A 14,834-nucleotide genomic window follows, 5' to 3' on the forward strand; every position below is an offset into this window, starting at 1 on the left:
GAATTCGCGGGTTCAGCTCACACTCCATCAGTGTCGCGCCCTCATAGTCCTTAATGTAGCCCAAGTAGCGGCTCTTGGGCACCTTGATGTCCTTGGAGAAGCCCTAGGGTGTGGAGAGTTACGGCCAATCCATCAGCAAGCCTTTTCCAACCTGAATCTGTCCCTGGCATGTTTCCAGGCTGGCCACCCACCCCCCCGACTCACCCCCAGAACCTCCCAGCTCTCCCAGCCTGCCCAACTGCCCTAGAGAACCCTATCCTTCCCTGGAGCAGCAGCAGGAGGGAGGAATACAGGCGTGAAGGACTCCCCCCGCAGGTGTGGGATGGAACAGGGGAGACGAAGGACTCCTACTCCATCCACATTGGGGATGAGACAGAATGACCCCTGTGCCCAGGCAGCGGGCAAACGGGGTGAGGTGAGGGTCACCTGCTTTTTGAAGTACCCAATGGCGTACTCGTCGGCGTAGGTGAGGAAATAGAGAATGTTGTGTTTGATGTGATACTCCTTCAGGTGGTTCATCAGGTGAGTCCCATAGCCCTGCAGGGGAAGGGGGCGGGGCTTTTCAGGGGGCAGGGGGCAGGCCTGCGGCTAGAGAGGTCTCAGGAGGGCAGGGAGGGGAGGGCGGGGACAGGAGGGAGCAGACTGGAAAGGAGGTGGGAATAGCCAGGGGATCCAAGTCAGGTAGGAGGAAAGGCAACTGGCAGAGGAAGGGGAGTTTATGGGGAGAAAAGTGAAGGATGCTGGATTTCTAAGAGCTTACTCTGGAACAGGTGTGGTGCTTGGTTCTTTACAGAGTAATCCTCAAGTTAACCCATGAAACAGCTATCGTTACCTCCATTTTACAGAAAAACACCCGAAACTCAGCTATGTTAGGAAATGTGTCCAAGTCAGGTGGCCAGCTATGGCAGGGAGGGCCTGCATCTAAACCCAACCAGGAAGCTGTGGTCCTCAGGCGGCTAGTTCCCAGTCTCTGGGCCTCAGAATTGGAGGAGAGGGGAGGGGGAATCACAAGGGCCCCACTCATTACAATATCTGAACTCCAAAGAGACTGTCTTCCCCACACGTCAGGACCAAAGAGGCACCATGCAGATAGGGGTTATGTAAAACAGGACAACCATGGAACTCTCTGGCAGCGCAGTGGTTAGGACCCCAAACTTTCACTGCAGAGGGCGCGGGTTTGATCCTTGTGGGGGAACTAAAATCCTGCAAGCTGCACAGCGTGGCCAAAAATAAATAAAGTGGCTGCACCATTTTAAAAAGTAAATAAATAAAAACAAAACAGGACAAGGGACTTGCCCAGTGGTCCAGTGGCTAAGACTCCACGCTCCCAATGCAGGGGGCCTGGGTTTGATCCCTGGTCAGGGAACTAGATCCCACATGCCGCAACTAAGAGTTCGCATGCCACAACGAAGATCCCGCGTGCTTCAACTAAGACCCAATACAGCCAAATAAACAATAAATAGATAAATAAATATTTTTTAAAAAGAGTATTAAAAAAATAAAATAAAATAAAAAATAGGGCTTCCCTGATGGTGCAGTGGTTAAGAATCCACCTGCCCATGCAGGGGACACGGGTTCGAGCCCTGGTCTGGGAAGATCCCACATGCCATGGAGCAACTAAGCCTGTGCGCCACAACTACTGAGCCCGTGCGCCACAACTACTGAAGCCCGCACGCCTAGAGCCCGTGCTCTGCAATAAGGGAAGCCACCGCAATGAGAACCCCGCACACCACAATGTAGAGTAGCCGCCGCTCACCGCAACCAGAGAAAGCCTGCGCGCAACGAAGACCCAACACGGCCAAAAATAAAATAAATTAAATAAACTTATAATAAATAAATAAATAAAACAGGACAACCAGGGACCTTACTAGTGGGTCTACTGTAACAATTAAAGGACAGAAACCAGGACTATCACCCAGCACAGGGTGCTGTTATAAAAGTTAACTCCCCAACGTATGTGAACATTCTTGTGATGAAAGAAATACAGGTCCATTTAAAAGTGTTCCTGTAAATCTGGAGAGTTCTCATCACAAAGGAAAAGCATTTTTTTCCTATTCCTTTAATTTTGTAACTATATGAGATGACGGATGTTCGCTAAACTTACTGTGGTCATCATTTCACGACGTATGTTAAGTCAAATATCAGGCTGTACACCTTAAACTTACACAGTCCTACATGTCAGTTTTATCTCAATAAAACTAGAAGAAAACAAAATAAAAGTGTTACTGATTCTGGCGTGCCATGTGTCAACAGGTGTTTCCTTAATCCAGTTATCAAAGTACAACTGCCACCTTGTGGGGGTGTGAAGAACTGTCTGGCCACTAAAAGAAGGGTTGGGGGCAGCTGTGTCACTATTGTGCTGCCCTGACCTCATCCAGAGCAGAAGCAGGGGGTGGGATGGAGCTGGGACCAGGGGCATGGACTCACCTTGACCTGCTCGTTTGAGGTGACAGCACAGAAAACAATCTCCGTGAAGCCCTGGGTGGGAAACATGCGGAAGCAGATCCCACCAATGACCCGCCCGTCCTTGATCAAGGCCAGAGTCTTGTGCTTCCTGAGGGGAGAGGGGTCAGGTCACAGGCCCTACCTGTCCCCCAAATGCTCCCCAGGAGCCCACAACCACCCCAGAGGCCTGAGCTGTACATGGTGCTGGGAACTAAGGAGCAAGCATCGCCAAGGGTTGGAGGAAGAGGACTGGGGAGCAGTGGGGAGGCCAAGGAGGAGGTGCCTGGGTGTGGTGGCCTCGGGCTGGGCTCTCCTGGGGACATACGGGTCAAAGACGAGACGGGCGATGTACTCCTTGGGCATGCGTGGCAGCTGGTGGGAGAAGACGTTCTGCAGCCCTACGAGCCACAGCAACACCCGCCGGTTGGCCTTGGGTGTGAGCGAGTTGCCGATGACGTGGAACTCGATGATGCCGCGGCGCTCCTCCAGGCGGGCAGTCTCATCCCGGGCGGCGTTGGCTGACAGCAAGCTCGTCTGGGCACCAGAGGAGGGGTGTTGAGCTGGGGTCTCAGGTGGTGAGCCACCACCCCACCCCCAGCACAACGGGTCCATAAGCTGGGCTGCCCACCTCAGGCCCGAGCATGGCTGCGGGATCCGTGATGGTGAGCATGACCTCATTGACGAGCTCCATGGGGATGTCGCCCATCACACGGAGCCGTTTGGCATCCTCCAGGGTCAGGTTCTCTGGGAGCTTCCTCTTCTCGCCTGCTGAGGAAGCTGGCAAAAGTCTCTCAGGGACAGCAAGAGAGGCTGGGGGAGGGGTAAAGGAGGGGTAGAGGTCAGGGGTCAAGCACCCACCTGGCATGGGCTCAGCCCCTCCGGAATCCAGGCTCAAGGAGCTGTTGCTGCCCCCAGCCATGGTGGGACTGAAGATGGGGGCGCTGGGAACAACCGCAGCGCTGACTGTAGCTGAGATAGAGACGAAAAAATCAGGGGATGGAGGTTGAAGGTGCTGGTGTGTCCCTCTAAGGGATCCAGGCTTTCCCACCCCCAGCTGAGCCCTCCTGTACTACCCCACTGCTGCCAATCGCAGCCCCTCCTCCACTGCGGGGCTAAGGATCAGCCAGGAGGGCCAAGCAGAAAGCCTACTGTGTGTGGCACATACCCGGCCGGGGCACCAGCTGGGTTCCCTCTGAGGGCGGCATGGTGAAGCCCGACTCCCAGATTGGAGAGTTTGCCCCGTAGATCTCCTCCTCCAGCATAGACAGGAATCTGGGGGGAGGGTAGAGTCTGTCCCGCAGCTCTGTCCTCCAACCGAGGGAGCAGCCTGGGCCAGACACGGGAAGGCCTGGAGGCTGCCCTCAGGGAACTGGGAGACAGAGACAGCCTCTGCCTTCAGACAAGGAAGAGGCACAGCTCCCCGTCTTCTGGGAGCCCCTCGTTGAAGGTAGGAGGACAGGATGATCCAGAACAGAGACTAGAAGCCCAGTATGCCACGGTGAACAGCACAGGGAGACAGGGTCTGAACCGAAGCCATCCTGCGCTGTGTGCCAGGCGTGTGCCAGGCGGGGCACCCAGTCACCCTGGGCCTCAGTATCAAAATGTGATTCCACCCTCTCCTGCCGCCTCTTACTGCCACCTGGTGGCAAGAGGAGCGCATGAGGGCCTGCATTAGTTGGGAAAAGCTTCTTGAACTGGGTGGCTGTAAGGCAGCTTTAAAATGAAAAGGTGGTGTGGCAGAACGGAGAAAAATCCTACAGAAAGAGCTAGAACAGGGGTGGAAAGGAGTTTCACCTCAAGTGTAAGCTCTTGAGGAGTGCTGTGGTGAGAAGGATTCTGAGCTGCATCCACACCCCATGGGAAACGGTTAGTCATGTCTACCAGGGGCGTGGGCAGTGTTAGCACTCGGGCCATGCACCTGTCATCCCCAGACTAGTACAGGAAAAGGCAAAGAGCTAGCGAATTATATCTGGGCCTTGGGCAAGTCTCCCAGGTAGAGGCCCAGATCCCAGAAGGTTCATGGAGTGAGAGGAAGGACCAATCCAGGAAGCCCTCCTGGAAAACAGGGGACCACAGGGAGGACGTAAACGTGGTGCAAGATCCTGCCAGGCCAGAATAAGCCTTACTTGGGGAAGTGGGTGAGGATGAGGGTCCTCTTCTCGGGCACCAGCTTGTCCTTCTCCACCCGGAACTTCTCCAGCAGCTGTCGCCGGGTAACGGTGAAGATGGAGCGGAGAAGGCTCCGCCCAAAGACGTGAGTGGTCTCGTACCGGGGAAGGCTATCGCAGCTCTGGGGCACGTGGCAGTAACAGAGCCATCTGCAGAGTGGATGAGGAGCAGGGAGGTGGTAAATGAAAGCCCAGGCTGGGCCTACAAGCCTCCCCCATGCTGTCCCTGGCTGGACCTACCTGGTATAATTGACCTTGTAGGTAGCCACGTCCTCGGCCTGAGACCTCTGCCGAAATTGGGCAGGCGTCTCAAGCTTCCAGTAGTTAAGGCAGAGCAGGAACATCTTCGAGAGCTCGAACATTGTCTGCCGCTCCCGGGGAGCCAGATGACTAAACTTGTACTGCACAAAGTTCAGCACACCCTGAGAAGGTGAGGTAGGCAGGGGACAAAACGGGAGGGGGTGTGGGCAGCCAGCAGGGCCTTCTTATTCAAAAGTAGATGCTTCCTGAGGGCAGGGAGCTCTCTGGGGCTTTTGCTCTGGAGCTGTCTGTGAGGAGAAATTGTACCCCCTCCCACCTCCATGCCCACCCTGAGGTTAGCCCAAAGCATCCTCCTTTCTCTGAACCTGTCCCCTGTTCTCAGCTTGGGCGGGGGTGGGGGGGGAATGGATAACACAGCCTCCCCACTCGTCCAAGATGCCCCCAATCCTCTTACCACCTGCCTCATCCCACCTGCTCAATATTAGGCTTCTCAAATGGGGGGCTGCCCAGGGACCCCTCCACCACGGGCCGAGTCATCTGCAGGATGCATTTCCGCAAGAGCTGGAAGAAGAGGAGGGAGGAGTAGAGGTCGGCGGAATACAGAGCTGCAGACCCCCAGCCTTCCTCCTTCACCCCCACGCACTCACTTGGAAGCAGCTCACCTTGAAGAGGTAGAAATAGACCTGCTTGGTGTCCGTATCCTCCTCCTTGTGAACAGACATGAAGAGATTCTCCACGTCGACCACCATCCCCAAGAGTCGGTTAATCTCATCCTCTGACACGTTCTCCAGGTGGGACACGTGGTCGGCTGTAAGGATAAATGGCAGTTGGGAAAAAGGAGCAGAAAAAAATCAACAGGGCTTCCTACTCCTTTCCATCGCCAGCCAAGACACACCCTCAGTCCCTCCAATCAGCGAGACCGGCAACGAGACTCACTGCTCCTATCTGGGTGGCCTCTTGTCTCTTCTGGCTGGCAGATTTCCTTTCTCCTCCCTTGGGGCATACACACTCCCAGACCAATTCCTCTTTAGGAGGCAGCTTCGGTCTTTCAGAGATGAAACTATGTGGCACTTAAGTCATCCTGTCCAAGTAGGACCCCGCACCTCCACCACCACCCCCAGCTCCAAGGGCACTACCTGCCTTACCCAAGGGGTGCTCACAGCTGCGGCACAGCTCGCTCAGGTTGGCAGCTGGCTGCTGCAGGTCCATGCGGGGTGCAGTGGGGGGCTTGGGGTTTTTCCAGCCATTACACTTGCAGGTTTCATTGGCCTGGAGGCAGAAGAATCAGTCAATAACCCTGTAACCCGGGGTGAGAAGCCGTTCCCCAGCCAGAACTTTGCCCCCATTCCCACCCAAGCCCTAGGATGCCCCAAACCCCGCCCCCTCTCACCCCAGGCCCCGCCCCCACCTTGCAAGCCGAGAAGACCCCTAGCTTCTCAAGCTTCTTGGCGCGCGGCAGCCCCCGGACTTGCGCCTTCCTCTGGCTGGCGCGCTGCTGCTGGCTCAGGCCAGGTCGAGCCGGATCACCCCCGCTCCCGGTACCCCCACTTCCTACCCCGGGCCCCCCAGTCCCTGTGCTCCCGGCTGGGGCTGTAGCCGGGGCTGGGGCTGATGCCGGAGTGGGAGCCGGAGTCGGGGCCGAAGCCGGGCTGAGGGTAGGAGCCGGAGCTGGGGCGGGGGCTGGGGACTGAAGAGGACGGGGCTGCGCGGCCGGGGCCGGGGTCGAGGCCTGGGAAGGTTCCGTCATGGCCTCCCCGCAGCGGAGCGCGGCGCAGCGCGGCGCGGCGCTCCCAGACCTAGGGCCGCATGGGCAACCGGCGTTCAGTGCGCAGGCGTCCATGCCCCGGAGCATGATGGGAATTGTAGTCTTTCACGGTCGCTCCCTTTGCCTCCAGCTTCCAGGCTTTTCTGTCCTGTCTCTTGATGTCGGACAGACAAGTGAGGCCCGAGCGAGCACCCCAGGTTGACTCCTCCTCACTTGTAATCTCTATTGAAGGCTTCCAAGATAGTAAAGATTGCTGCCCTCTTGGGACAAGAAGTACCCCAGAACACAGGATCCTGTTTGGGGAATCACCTCCCAAGCCCAAGGGTGAAAATGCAGGCCTGGGGCCTGGAGAGTTGGCTTCTTGCACATCTCCCTCCTGCCCCCACCCTGGCCCTATCCCACACGTCTCGGGACAGAGTTGCACCCAGCGTGGTGATTAAATAGCAGCAGTTCTATTTCTTGATCTGTTAAGTGGTTACACGGGTGTGTTCTCTTTGCGCACTTTTCTCTGCACACGTTATACTTCAGCAAAAAGGGTTTATTTTATAAGCACTGAGCGCCACAGTAATGGCCATGGTCAGGTAAAAGGCTCCCAAGGTGGAGATGGAGTAGAGGCAGAGGAGGGCGGAACGGCTCTCCCGCCCACACGGTGGGCACCTCCCACACAGGGCCCAAGTCTTCATCTTTGTGGTCCCAGAGCCCAGCTCTGAGCCTGCCACAGTAGGCCCGGGATGGAATGAAGGAAACCGGGAAGGCGCCTCCACCTCCCAATCCCCATGTGTCGCAGGATTGTGCGTGGTCAGAGAACTGCAGGACGTTCCAAGAATGGATGACCCCGCGGTCACACTGATGGCTCTGTTCAGGGGACAGTCCTCCTTCCCCCCAGGCCCGATTCTTAGAAGGGCTAGAGCCCGGCGGCTCAATCTCATCTCTGCTCCCTGCTGGTGACAGCTCCAGTGTTGGGCTTGAGCGCCACCAGCCTCTTTTGGCCTATCCGGTTTGGTCTCAGCCCCGGCGGCCGGGCCCTCTGATTAAGGTGGGGAAGGGCCCGAGAAAGCGGCCGGATCCGAGATAAAAGCAGCAGCAGCGGGCGCCAGGGCAGCTGCCAACCTGACCCATGGAGGTAGGACGTGCACAGCTGACCCCATACTCTGTGGAAGCCAACCTCGCCGGAAGCCAAGGGAGCCCCCTGAGCGGGGCGGCATCGCGCGAGCAGGAGCGGAGCCACGCGGGGCCACGAGGGCCCCCGCTCCCCGGCGTCCGCCCCCCGGCCCAGCGCCGAGCGCTGCATTCGGAGCCTCGCGCCCTTCGACAGCAGTTGCTCACTCGGATGCAGCGGGTCGGTAGCAGTCACCCCAACGGGAGCCAGTCGGCGTCCCGATGTCCCAGCGTGGCCTTTACTAAACAGAACCAGGTGACCACCCTGCCGGTGCGGCAGCTCGCGGAAGATGTGGCAGCTGTACGGGGCAACGTCCATGCGGAGGATGGCTTCCAGATGAAGATGTATGCCCACGGCTTCACCCCTGAGGAGCTGGTGGTTCAAGTGGACGGCTGATGCCTGATGGTGACTGGCCAGCGGAAACTGGAGGGCTGTGACCCGGATGGGAGCGGCTTCCGCGTGGCGCAGAAGGTGCACCAGCCAATGTCATTACCACCGGACCTGGATCCCGCCGCCATGACCTGCTGCCTGACCCCCTCTGGCCAGCTGTGCGTCCGTGGCCAGTGCCGGGTGCTGCCTTCCCCTGAAGCCCAAACAGGACCCGCCTCGAGACTCAGGAGCCGTGCCTCTAAGAAGGGTTCCAAACTAGCCTGACCCAGTGAACCACCACCGTAGTGAGCAACACAACAGCTTCAGAGTCTGTGGTCGTTTCTTGGGGCTGGGGTCAGAGGGGGAGGTAGAACAAAGGTAGAGGGAGGCCAGGTGGAGGGCCCAGAGGGGCAGGAAAGGCACCTCAAGGTGGTGGTCGACGATAAATCTGGCCCCCGGGAAGCTGGGAGAGTGGGCAGTGTTGCTTTACTCAGCTCAGCTCACTGCTTGGACCAGCAGCCCCAGCAGGGGGCAGCAGAGGGCCAAAAGGGCCCCAGCATCACTTGACTCCAGAACCAGCAGAGGGCCCCCCAGAGACTAGGGAGCGGACGGCTTGGACCCAGTGTGGGGCTGCCGTCTTGGCCTTATGACCAGTCCAAGGTTCCAGAGGTCGTCGGTGTTCCTTCCTCTTCAGAGAAGAGGGTGAGAGGACCCCGTGTCTCACGAGCCTAGTACTGACTAATCAAAAAACCCCAAAGAGGTTGTTTCTGGTGTTCAGAGACCAACTGTTTTCAAATACAGACTGCACATACCCCAATATAAACCTGGAGGGGCTGGGGGAGAGGCAAATGCAAGGCCCTCAACTTCAACCTTGGTGAGATTCAGCCCCAGCTCACTCTCACCCCATTCCACCCAGTTAGGGCGGTAACAGCTGGCCTCTTTCTCTTGGTTACCATGACCACCAACATCCCCTCACTTTGGGGGCGGGGGGGCGGGGAAGAAAGCTTTTGTTAAACAAGATTTAGAGGTTCATTTTAAATTAACTTCAAGTAAGCTAGAGAGGCTACGGTCTGATAAACTCTGCCAGAGAAAGACAAGGAAGACAAGCGGGAGGTCGATCGATCGGCTGACTATATTGACAAGATACTGATTGGTTACATGTTGAAGAAAACATACAATACAAAATACAGAAAAAGTTGGTTCCATCCCCTCCCACTACCCCCCTTACCCACCCACCCCCAAATACTCATCATTGTGATTTGGTCAGAACAGGGCTCAGAGCCAGAGGTCAGGGTGACCAAGGACGAGGGGGAAGGGGGCTGTGGGCAATGGGTTCGTGGCTGTCACAATAATGCTGTGGTAATGCTGTGGGTTCTCTCCCAGCTGTGAGTCAGGGGGTGGGGGGGGACGCTGCAGCCTGATGACAGCCAGCTGAGGGAAGAGCTGCCTCCCCCTTCCCTGGCCCCTTGGGCCTGCCCCGTCACCCAGAACGAAGCACACTCCAAACACAGTTAAGGATATGGATGCTCTTGCTGAGCCCGCTAATCAGCAAGAGGGAAAGAAGGGTAACTGCTCCAACCCCCGCCTCCCCATACACCATGGTGGGGGGAACAGGGGCACGTGGCTACTACCGGCAAAGGAAGAGTGGGAGAGCAGTAGAAAGGGCAGAAGTGGGAAGAGCAGATCATATATATTAAAAAAGTGACTTAAGACTTAAAATTGAATTAGTATTTGTACAGAAAGGTGCAGGTGGAATAACTCACTCCGGCCTATGATCAAAATGATATGGAGAAACCATGGTGGGCCCCTCCCCCTGCCCCCCAGTGGTGGCCCGAGTCGGTAAGTGCGATTGGTTAGAGTGGATTCCAGTCGGGTCGTTGAGGCGGAGGAGGTGGGGGCAGTGGGCAGGTAAGGGGGGCTCAGTTGCTGCAGCACTGGCTCCGGCTGGCAGGGTTGTTCTCCTGGAGGTCCACTCCTCGGTTCCGGCCCGGAGCACAAGCTGTATTCTGGGGCTCGTTCTTAGGAAGCTTCTTAGCTGTTTGGGAGACGAGGGGGAAGATGGGTGTTTGTGGGGGAACCCTAGTACTCTCCCAAGTCCACCTGGGTACCACCCAATCAGTGATAACCAACATCCTGATGGATGTGTGTTCTATGTGCCAAGTGTATTTTGGGTCTTTCAGGAAACTGAGGCAAAGAGGGGTTAAATAACTTGCCCAGGACCACAGAGTTAGTAAGTGGTAGAGCGAGGATTCAAACCCACACAGGATGACTCTAGAGCCAAATGAGCCCCCCGAAAACTCCTAAGTGGGTAGGGGGCTGGTGATGTACAGCTTTAGGTGGGTGGTACGCTGCAGGGTCAGCAAGTGAAGTGGTGAGACTTTGGCCCAGGCTTTAGAAACCTCTGGAGTGAGCGATCTATATCTGAGAGTCAGATGAAAAAGAAAACAATTTTATCAAAGTATCTAAAATGGTAAAAGATCTGTTGGTGAAGGGACCCCACAGACCTACTACAGAACAGCAGGCAAGTAACACACCCTGGTTGGGGGAGGGGAGCCGAGGCAACGTACCTATTGCCATGAAAATTTCATTCACGTTCATCGCAGTCTTTGCTGATGTCTCCATAAACAGCAAACTGTTGTCCTCTGCATAGGCTTGTGCTTCCTGATTTGGATGGAGGTGAGAAAGTGGGTGGGAGGGAAACACTGACAGTTGGCAGGGGCTGAGGCCCAGGATAAAAATCTTCCCTGATCACAGTGTCTTCCGCACAACAGAGACAATACAGGGGTGTTCAGGCCTGAGGCTCCCCTGCTCTGAGCTCCCCCACTTCACATACAGCACCTCTCAGCTCACACACGTCGGCAGAAGTTTGACTCAGGTCTCCATAAGCCCATTCTGCCTTCTTGCTCTTCAAAATCACTAGGCTAGGAAATATTTCTAGAAAGCTATCCTACAAATACACTTGCACATTTGGACAAAAGTATATGGATGTCGACTACGGCACTGTTTCCAGTCTTTTGCAATTACACACGACCTAGAAGTCCATCGGGTGGGGAGTGGTAAAAAAATTAAGTATATGGTATGTAAAGAAAGGGATTCATATGCTTGTGCATGTTTCCAGAAAGAGAAGAAACTGCAAGGAACTTGGGGGAAGGGAGACTGAGTTTCTAGGGTCAGAGACCCAAATTTCATCCTGTATACCTTCTTGTACTGTTTAAAATCTCCTATGTGCACATATTACCTGAAAAAGTCTGTCTTTTTCACCGTTTCGTTAAAAAGCCAGTTCATAGAAAAAATTAGCTGAAGCTTCTGCTATCCATATGCACACACACCCCACCACCACTGAGAGAAGGCGGAGTGGTGGACGGCACCCCCTTTAGGCCCATGCTCGAGCCGTGAGGGGACAGCAAACAGAAGCTCCCCTGCTGCCGCCCAACGCAGCCCTTCACAAAGCCCGAGCAGCCTGGGGAAGCCGAGTGGAGCTGGCTCATCCTCCCCCGGGGCCTGGTCCGTCCCCCACCTGGAACTCCACGGCTCTTTTGCTGGCCAGGTCGGCCTTGTTGCCCGCGAGCGCGATGACGATGTTGGGGCTGGCCTGCCTCTGCAACTCCTTCACCCAGTTCTTGGCCCGTGCAAACGTATCCTGGGGAGACAGGGCCAGAGCGTCAACAGGACGGAGCAGGCATTCTGCCCAGGGCTGTTCACTGGAGAAGCTGGCGCTGGCATAGCCGAGGTGTCCAAGATGTCATCACCCTGAAGATTCTGGCGAGACACCCCCAAACACCAGAGGAAATGTGCCCACCCCCCCATTCAGGAACAAAGGGTTGAGAAGCAAGGGAAAATTTTTACTGTGTTGGTGATGTCGTAGACCACGATGGCAGCCTGGGCCCCCCGATAGTACATGGGGGCCAGGCTGTGATACCGCTCCTGTCCAGCTGTGTCCCAGATCTCAAACTTGACTGTTGTGTCGTCCAAGCAGACGGTCTGTGTGAGGAAGGCCGCTGGAAGAGGGAGGGCAGTGTTACCAGGCGCAGAGGGGCCGAGGAGACACCCTCACGTATCTGCACCGTGCCATCCGGGCTCTGGCACTTAGAAGCCCGAAAACCCCCAACCCGGCAGCCAGAGAAGCCGAGCAAGGCAGGTGGAGCGGCGCTTCTGTGAGTCAAGGGGGCTGGGGGTTGCACAGGCTTTACAGACCCAGCCAGGCAAGAGTGGGAGAAGGGAAGCCTGCTTGTACGTCAGCCATTTCAGGAGCCCTCTCTGAAGGACAGCGGCGAGGGGCAGGACAGGCAAAGTCTAGGAGAAGCCTGGCTCCAAGCACAAAAGGGTTGGCCCACGCTCCTCCTCCCCTCCCTCCCCTCAGAGAACAGTCCTAGCCCCTCCGTCTGCTCCAGCCCAGGGGCACGGCTGGCCTTCGGTGTCCTGAGGACACTCTCACACGCACTCAGCCACGCTGGGGGAGACTCAAGTACACGCCGTGCTCCTGCCAGGTGGCGGCTGGGTGGCCGGCTTTCCGCTACCCCTGCCACCTCCAGGCACGCTGGCTAGCCGCCACCCTCGGCTTTGCCCTCGACTTTATTCCTGATTGGCTCGACCTTCAGGGGACACAGTGACCCCATCTCTGGTGCGAGGAGGCAGGGGAACACACGGCACTTGTGCATGTGCTTCAGGGGAGTCTCGCAGCTGGGGCCAGCAGGTGGGAGTCGCAGCAGAGGATCCCGACGGCTCTGTGCAGGAAGCCCGCTCTCCCGGTCGGCCCTCCCCCCTGGGGCACCGCCTCACTTCCCCTCTCCAGCTCCTGACTCGAGTGCTGAGGAGGCAGCAGAAGACTGCTGACACGGCCTACTTTGTTTCCAGCTGCCTGGAAACCTCCTACCAACCAAGAGGGTAGAAAAAGGATGACTCAAGCCCAAGGTTGGCCCCAGCCCCTCGGGGTGTGTACTGGCCACTGAGGCAGGAGGCTGAGTCCAGACCCTCACGTGCTAAATGCTGACCACTGGGAAATCAATGACGGGCTCTGAGCTCAAGAAGGGGTAAAGGTCAGCTTCAGAAACACCAGCCCGCTTACGAGGCCATTTCCCCATTCTGGAACGTGAGGGAGGCCGGGGTAGATGCACTGCCTGGTAGCGGCAAGAAGAACCCTCAGAGAGGCAGACGCAGCCTCTCCCTCTCCAGGCCAGTGGAAGGGTGTACCCGGGGCCACACAAAGAAATCAAGAGACGGAGCCAGGAGAGGAAGGCAGTTTTCGAATCTCAGCTAATTCCTACTAGACGCTTGCTGGGGACTGACATGGAGACCAGCTGCTGGGTTTGATTCCAGGGCCCAGAGGAGAGGTGCTGCTGCCCCAGGCATGCTTAGCCCCTGGGCAGTCAGCTTCCCTTCTGCTCCACGCCAAGGCATTTCTTCCACTTCCCTGAGGCCACCCCCTCTCCCTCGGGCCCACTCACCTCCAATTGTGCTCTCCTGGTACTCGTGGAATTGACCCTTGACAAAGCGGAGGACGAGGCTGGATTTGCCCACTGCGGACTCCCCCAGCAGGACCAGCTTAAACTGACAGATCTTGTTCCCAGCAGCTGGTCCGTTGGGTCGTGCTGCACCTCCCCGACCCGCCATGGCCCGTCCCGCTGCAGTGGTGCCGGTGAGCGTGGGGGCGGGGGCCAGTGCTGTGCAAAGAGGCACTTAGTGGGGAGGGGCCTCCAACTGCAAGGGAGAAATCGGAAGTGCTGGGTTAGGCCAAAGACTGCCACCCAGTGAGCCCTCCCTAAACCACAGGTCACTGCCCCGCCCTGACGACCTGGCTGACTGCCTCCCCTCTCCCTAACCCCCTGCCCAGCTTCAGGACACTGAGCCCTAACTAGGCTGTACCACACATCTCCTGGTCCTACAGCCGTCCGACAGTAAAGGGAAAAGTGGTCCCCCAACGCTAGGCTCACAGTTCTGGGCAAACACACTGACCTCCCATCCCCAGATATGTACATTCACATACAAATAAATACCCACAGGAGAGGAATGGGCATATGCCAGCCTGGTGACAGTTAAGTCAACAGGCAACACAGGGTACCAAAAAATGGCTCAGCGGACACTAGGATCTAGCTCAACAAACAGTTGACCTGCGTGCAGTCTGGTAGCTCAGATCACAGCCTGCCTCTGTGCAAAGACAGAGTGGGTGGTGAGGCCAACCAGGGAACGGGGAGTCCCGGCGGAAAGCTCCTCAGGCAAGGTGCTCAGCCAAACTCCTGGGCACTCAGGGACCAGGGCCTGGCCAGGTGCAAGTCGTTATCAAAAGAGCTGTTTTGTCCTGCCATCTCCGGTCTCAGTGTGAGGCTGGAATCAAAGCCTTATTTCACTCTCTCATCCTGAGCCTCTTCCCCCCAGCGCTCTCATTTTTGATGGGCCAGAAGTCTCACACACATTAAAAAACCAAACACACACAAAACCAAACACACACCACAGCCAGCGAGCTCTGCTGGCAGTCAGAACAGCTGCCAAATTTCCCTTTTAAATAGAGACCTCAGTTCCATTCTCCACTGGCAGAGGCAGGGGCTAAGGGAGGACGAGGGGGAGGTGTGGGAGGGCGGAGACAAACACGGGTACCAAGACGAAGACCTGCACACCTGGCAGCTGGTGTTCCTGCACTGATGTCTTTTTTTTTTTTTTTTTTTTTTTTTGT

At 56.7% G+C, this 14,834-nt stretch overlaps 3 protein-coding genes across 4 annotated transcripts in view; 1 reads left to right on the forward strand and 2 right to left on the reverse strand.

Moving 5' to 3' along the window:
* KAT2A (lysine acetyltransferase 2A) overlaps positions 1–6,621 on the reverse strand; it is a 7,862-nt gene extending 1,241 nt beyond the window's left edge. The window contains exons 1-13 of one of the 2 annotated variants that reach the window (XM_007447168.1): positions 6,283–6,621; positions 6,020–6,143; positions 5,537–5,682; positions 5,346–5,435; positions 4,854–5,035; positions 4,572–4,763; positions 3,611–3,717; positions 3,304–3,414; positions 3,074–3,210; positions 2,771–2,979; positions 2,428–2,554; positions 427–537; positions 15–103 (exon numbers count right to left, since the gene is read on the reverse strand). In XM_007447168.1, coding sequence (XP_007447230.1) covers positions 15–103; positions 427–537; positions 2,428–2,554; positions 2,771–2,979; positions 3,074–3,210; positions 3,304–3,414; positions 3,611–3,717; positions 4,572–4,763; positions 4,854–5,035; positions 5,346–5,435; positions 5,537–5,682; positions 6,020–6,143; positions 6,283–6,621 — 1,964 coding nt within the window. Of the gene's footprint in view, positions 1–14; positions 104–426; positions 538–2,427; positions 2,555–2,770; positions 2,980–3,073; positions 3,214–3,303; positions 3,415–3,610; positions 3,718–4,571; positions 4,764–4,853; positions 5,036–5,345; positions 5,436–5,536; positions 5,683–6,019; positions 6,144–6,282 lie in introns of both variants that reach the window. The other variant, XM_007447167.1, reaches the window with a different exon arrangement.
* Positions 6,622–7,969: 1,348 nt separating this feature from the next.
* HSPB9 (heat shock protein family B (small) member 9) lies at positions 7,970–8,452 on the forward strand. The gene is given in 1 exon segment (XM_007472253.1): positions 7,970–8,452. A coding segment is annotated over 1 exon segment (483 nt).
* An 825-nt stretch (positions 8,453–9,277) lies between these two features.
* RAB5C (RAB5C, member RAS oncogene family) overlaps positions 9,278–14,834 on the reverse strand; it is a 23,059-nt gene continuing 17,502 nt past the window's right edge. The window contains exons 2-6 of the mRNA XM_007447169.1: positions 13,612–13,864; positions 12,014–12,165; positions 11,685–11,807; positions 10,735–10,828; positions 9,278–10,202 (exon numbers count right to left, since the gene is read on the reverse strand). Coding sequence (XP_007447231.1) covers positions 10,087–10,202; positions 10,735–10,828; positions 11,685–11,807; positions 12,014–12,165; positions 13,612–13,777 — 651 coding nt within the window. The 5' untranslated portion in view covers positions 13,778–13,864 and the 3' untranslated portion in view covers positions 9,278–10,086. The remainder of the gene's footprint in view (positions 10,203–10,734; positions 10,829–11,684; positions 11,808–12,013; positions 12,166–13,611; positions 13,865–14,834) is intronic.

The sequence above is a fragment of the Lipotes vexillifer genome, unplaced genomic scaffold (genome assembly GCF_000442215.2).
Source record: "Lipotes vexillifer unplaced genomic scaffold, Lipotes_vexillifer_v1.1 scaffold541, whole genome shotgun sequence".
Classification (NCBI taxonomy): Eukaryota; Metazoa; Chordata; class Mammalia; order Artiodactyla; family Lipotidae; genus Lipotes; species Lipotes vexillifer.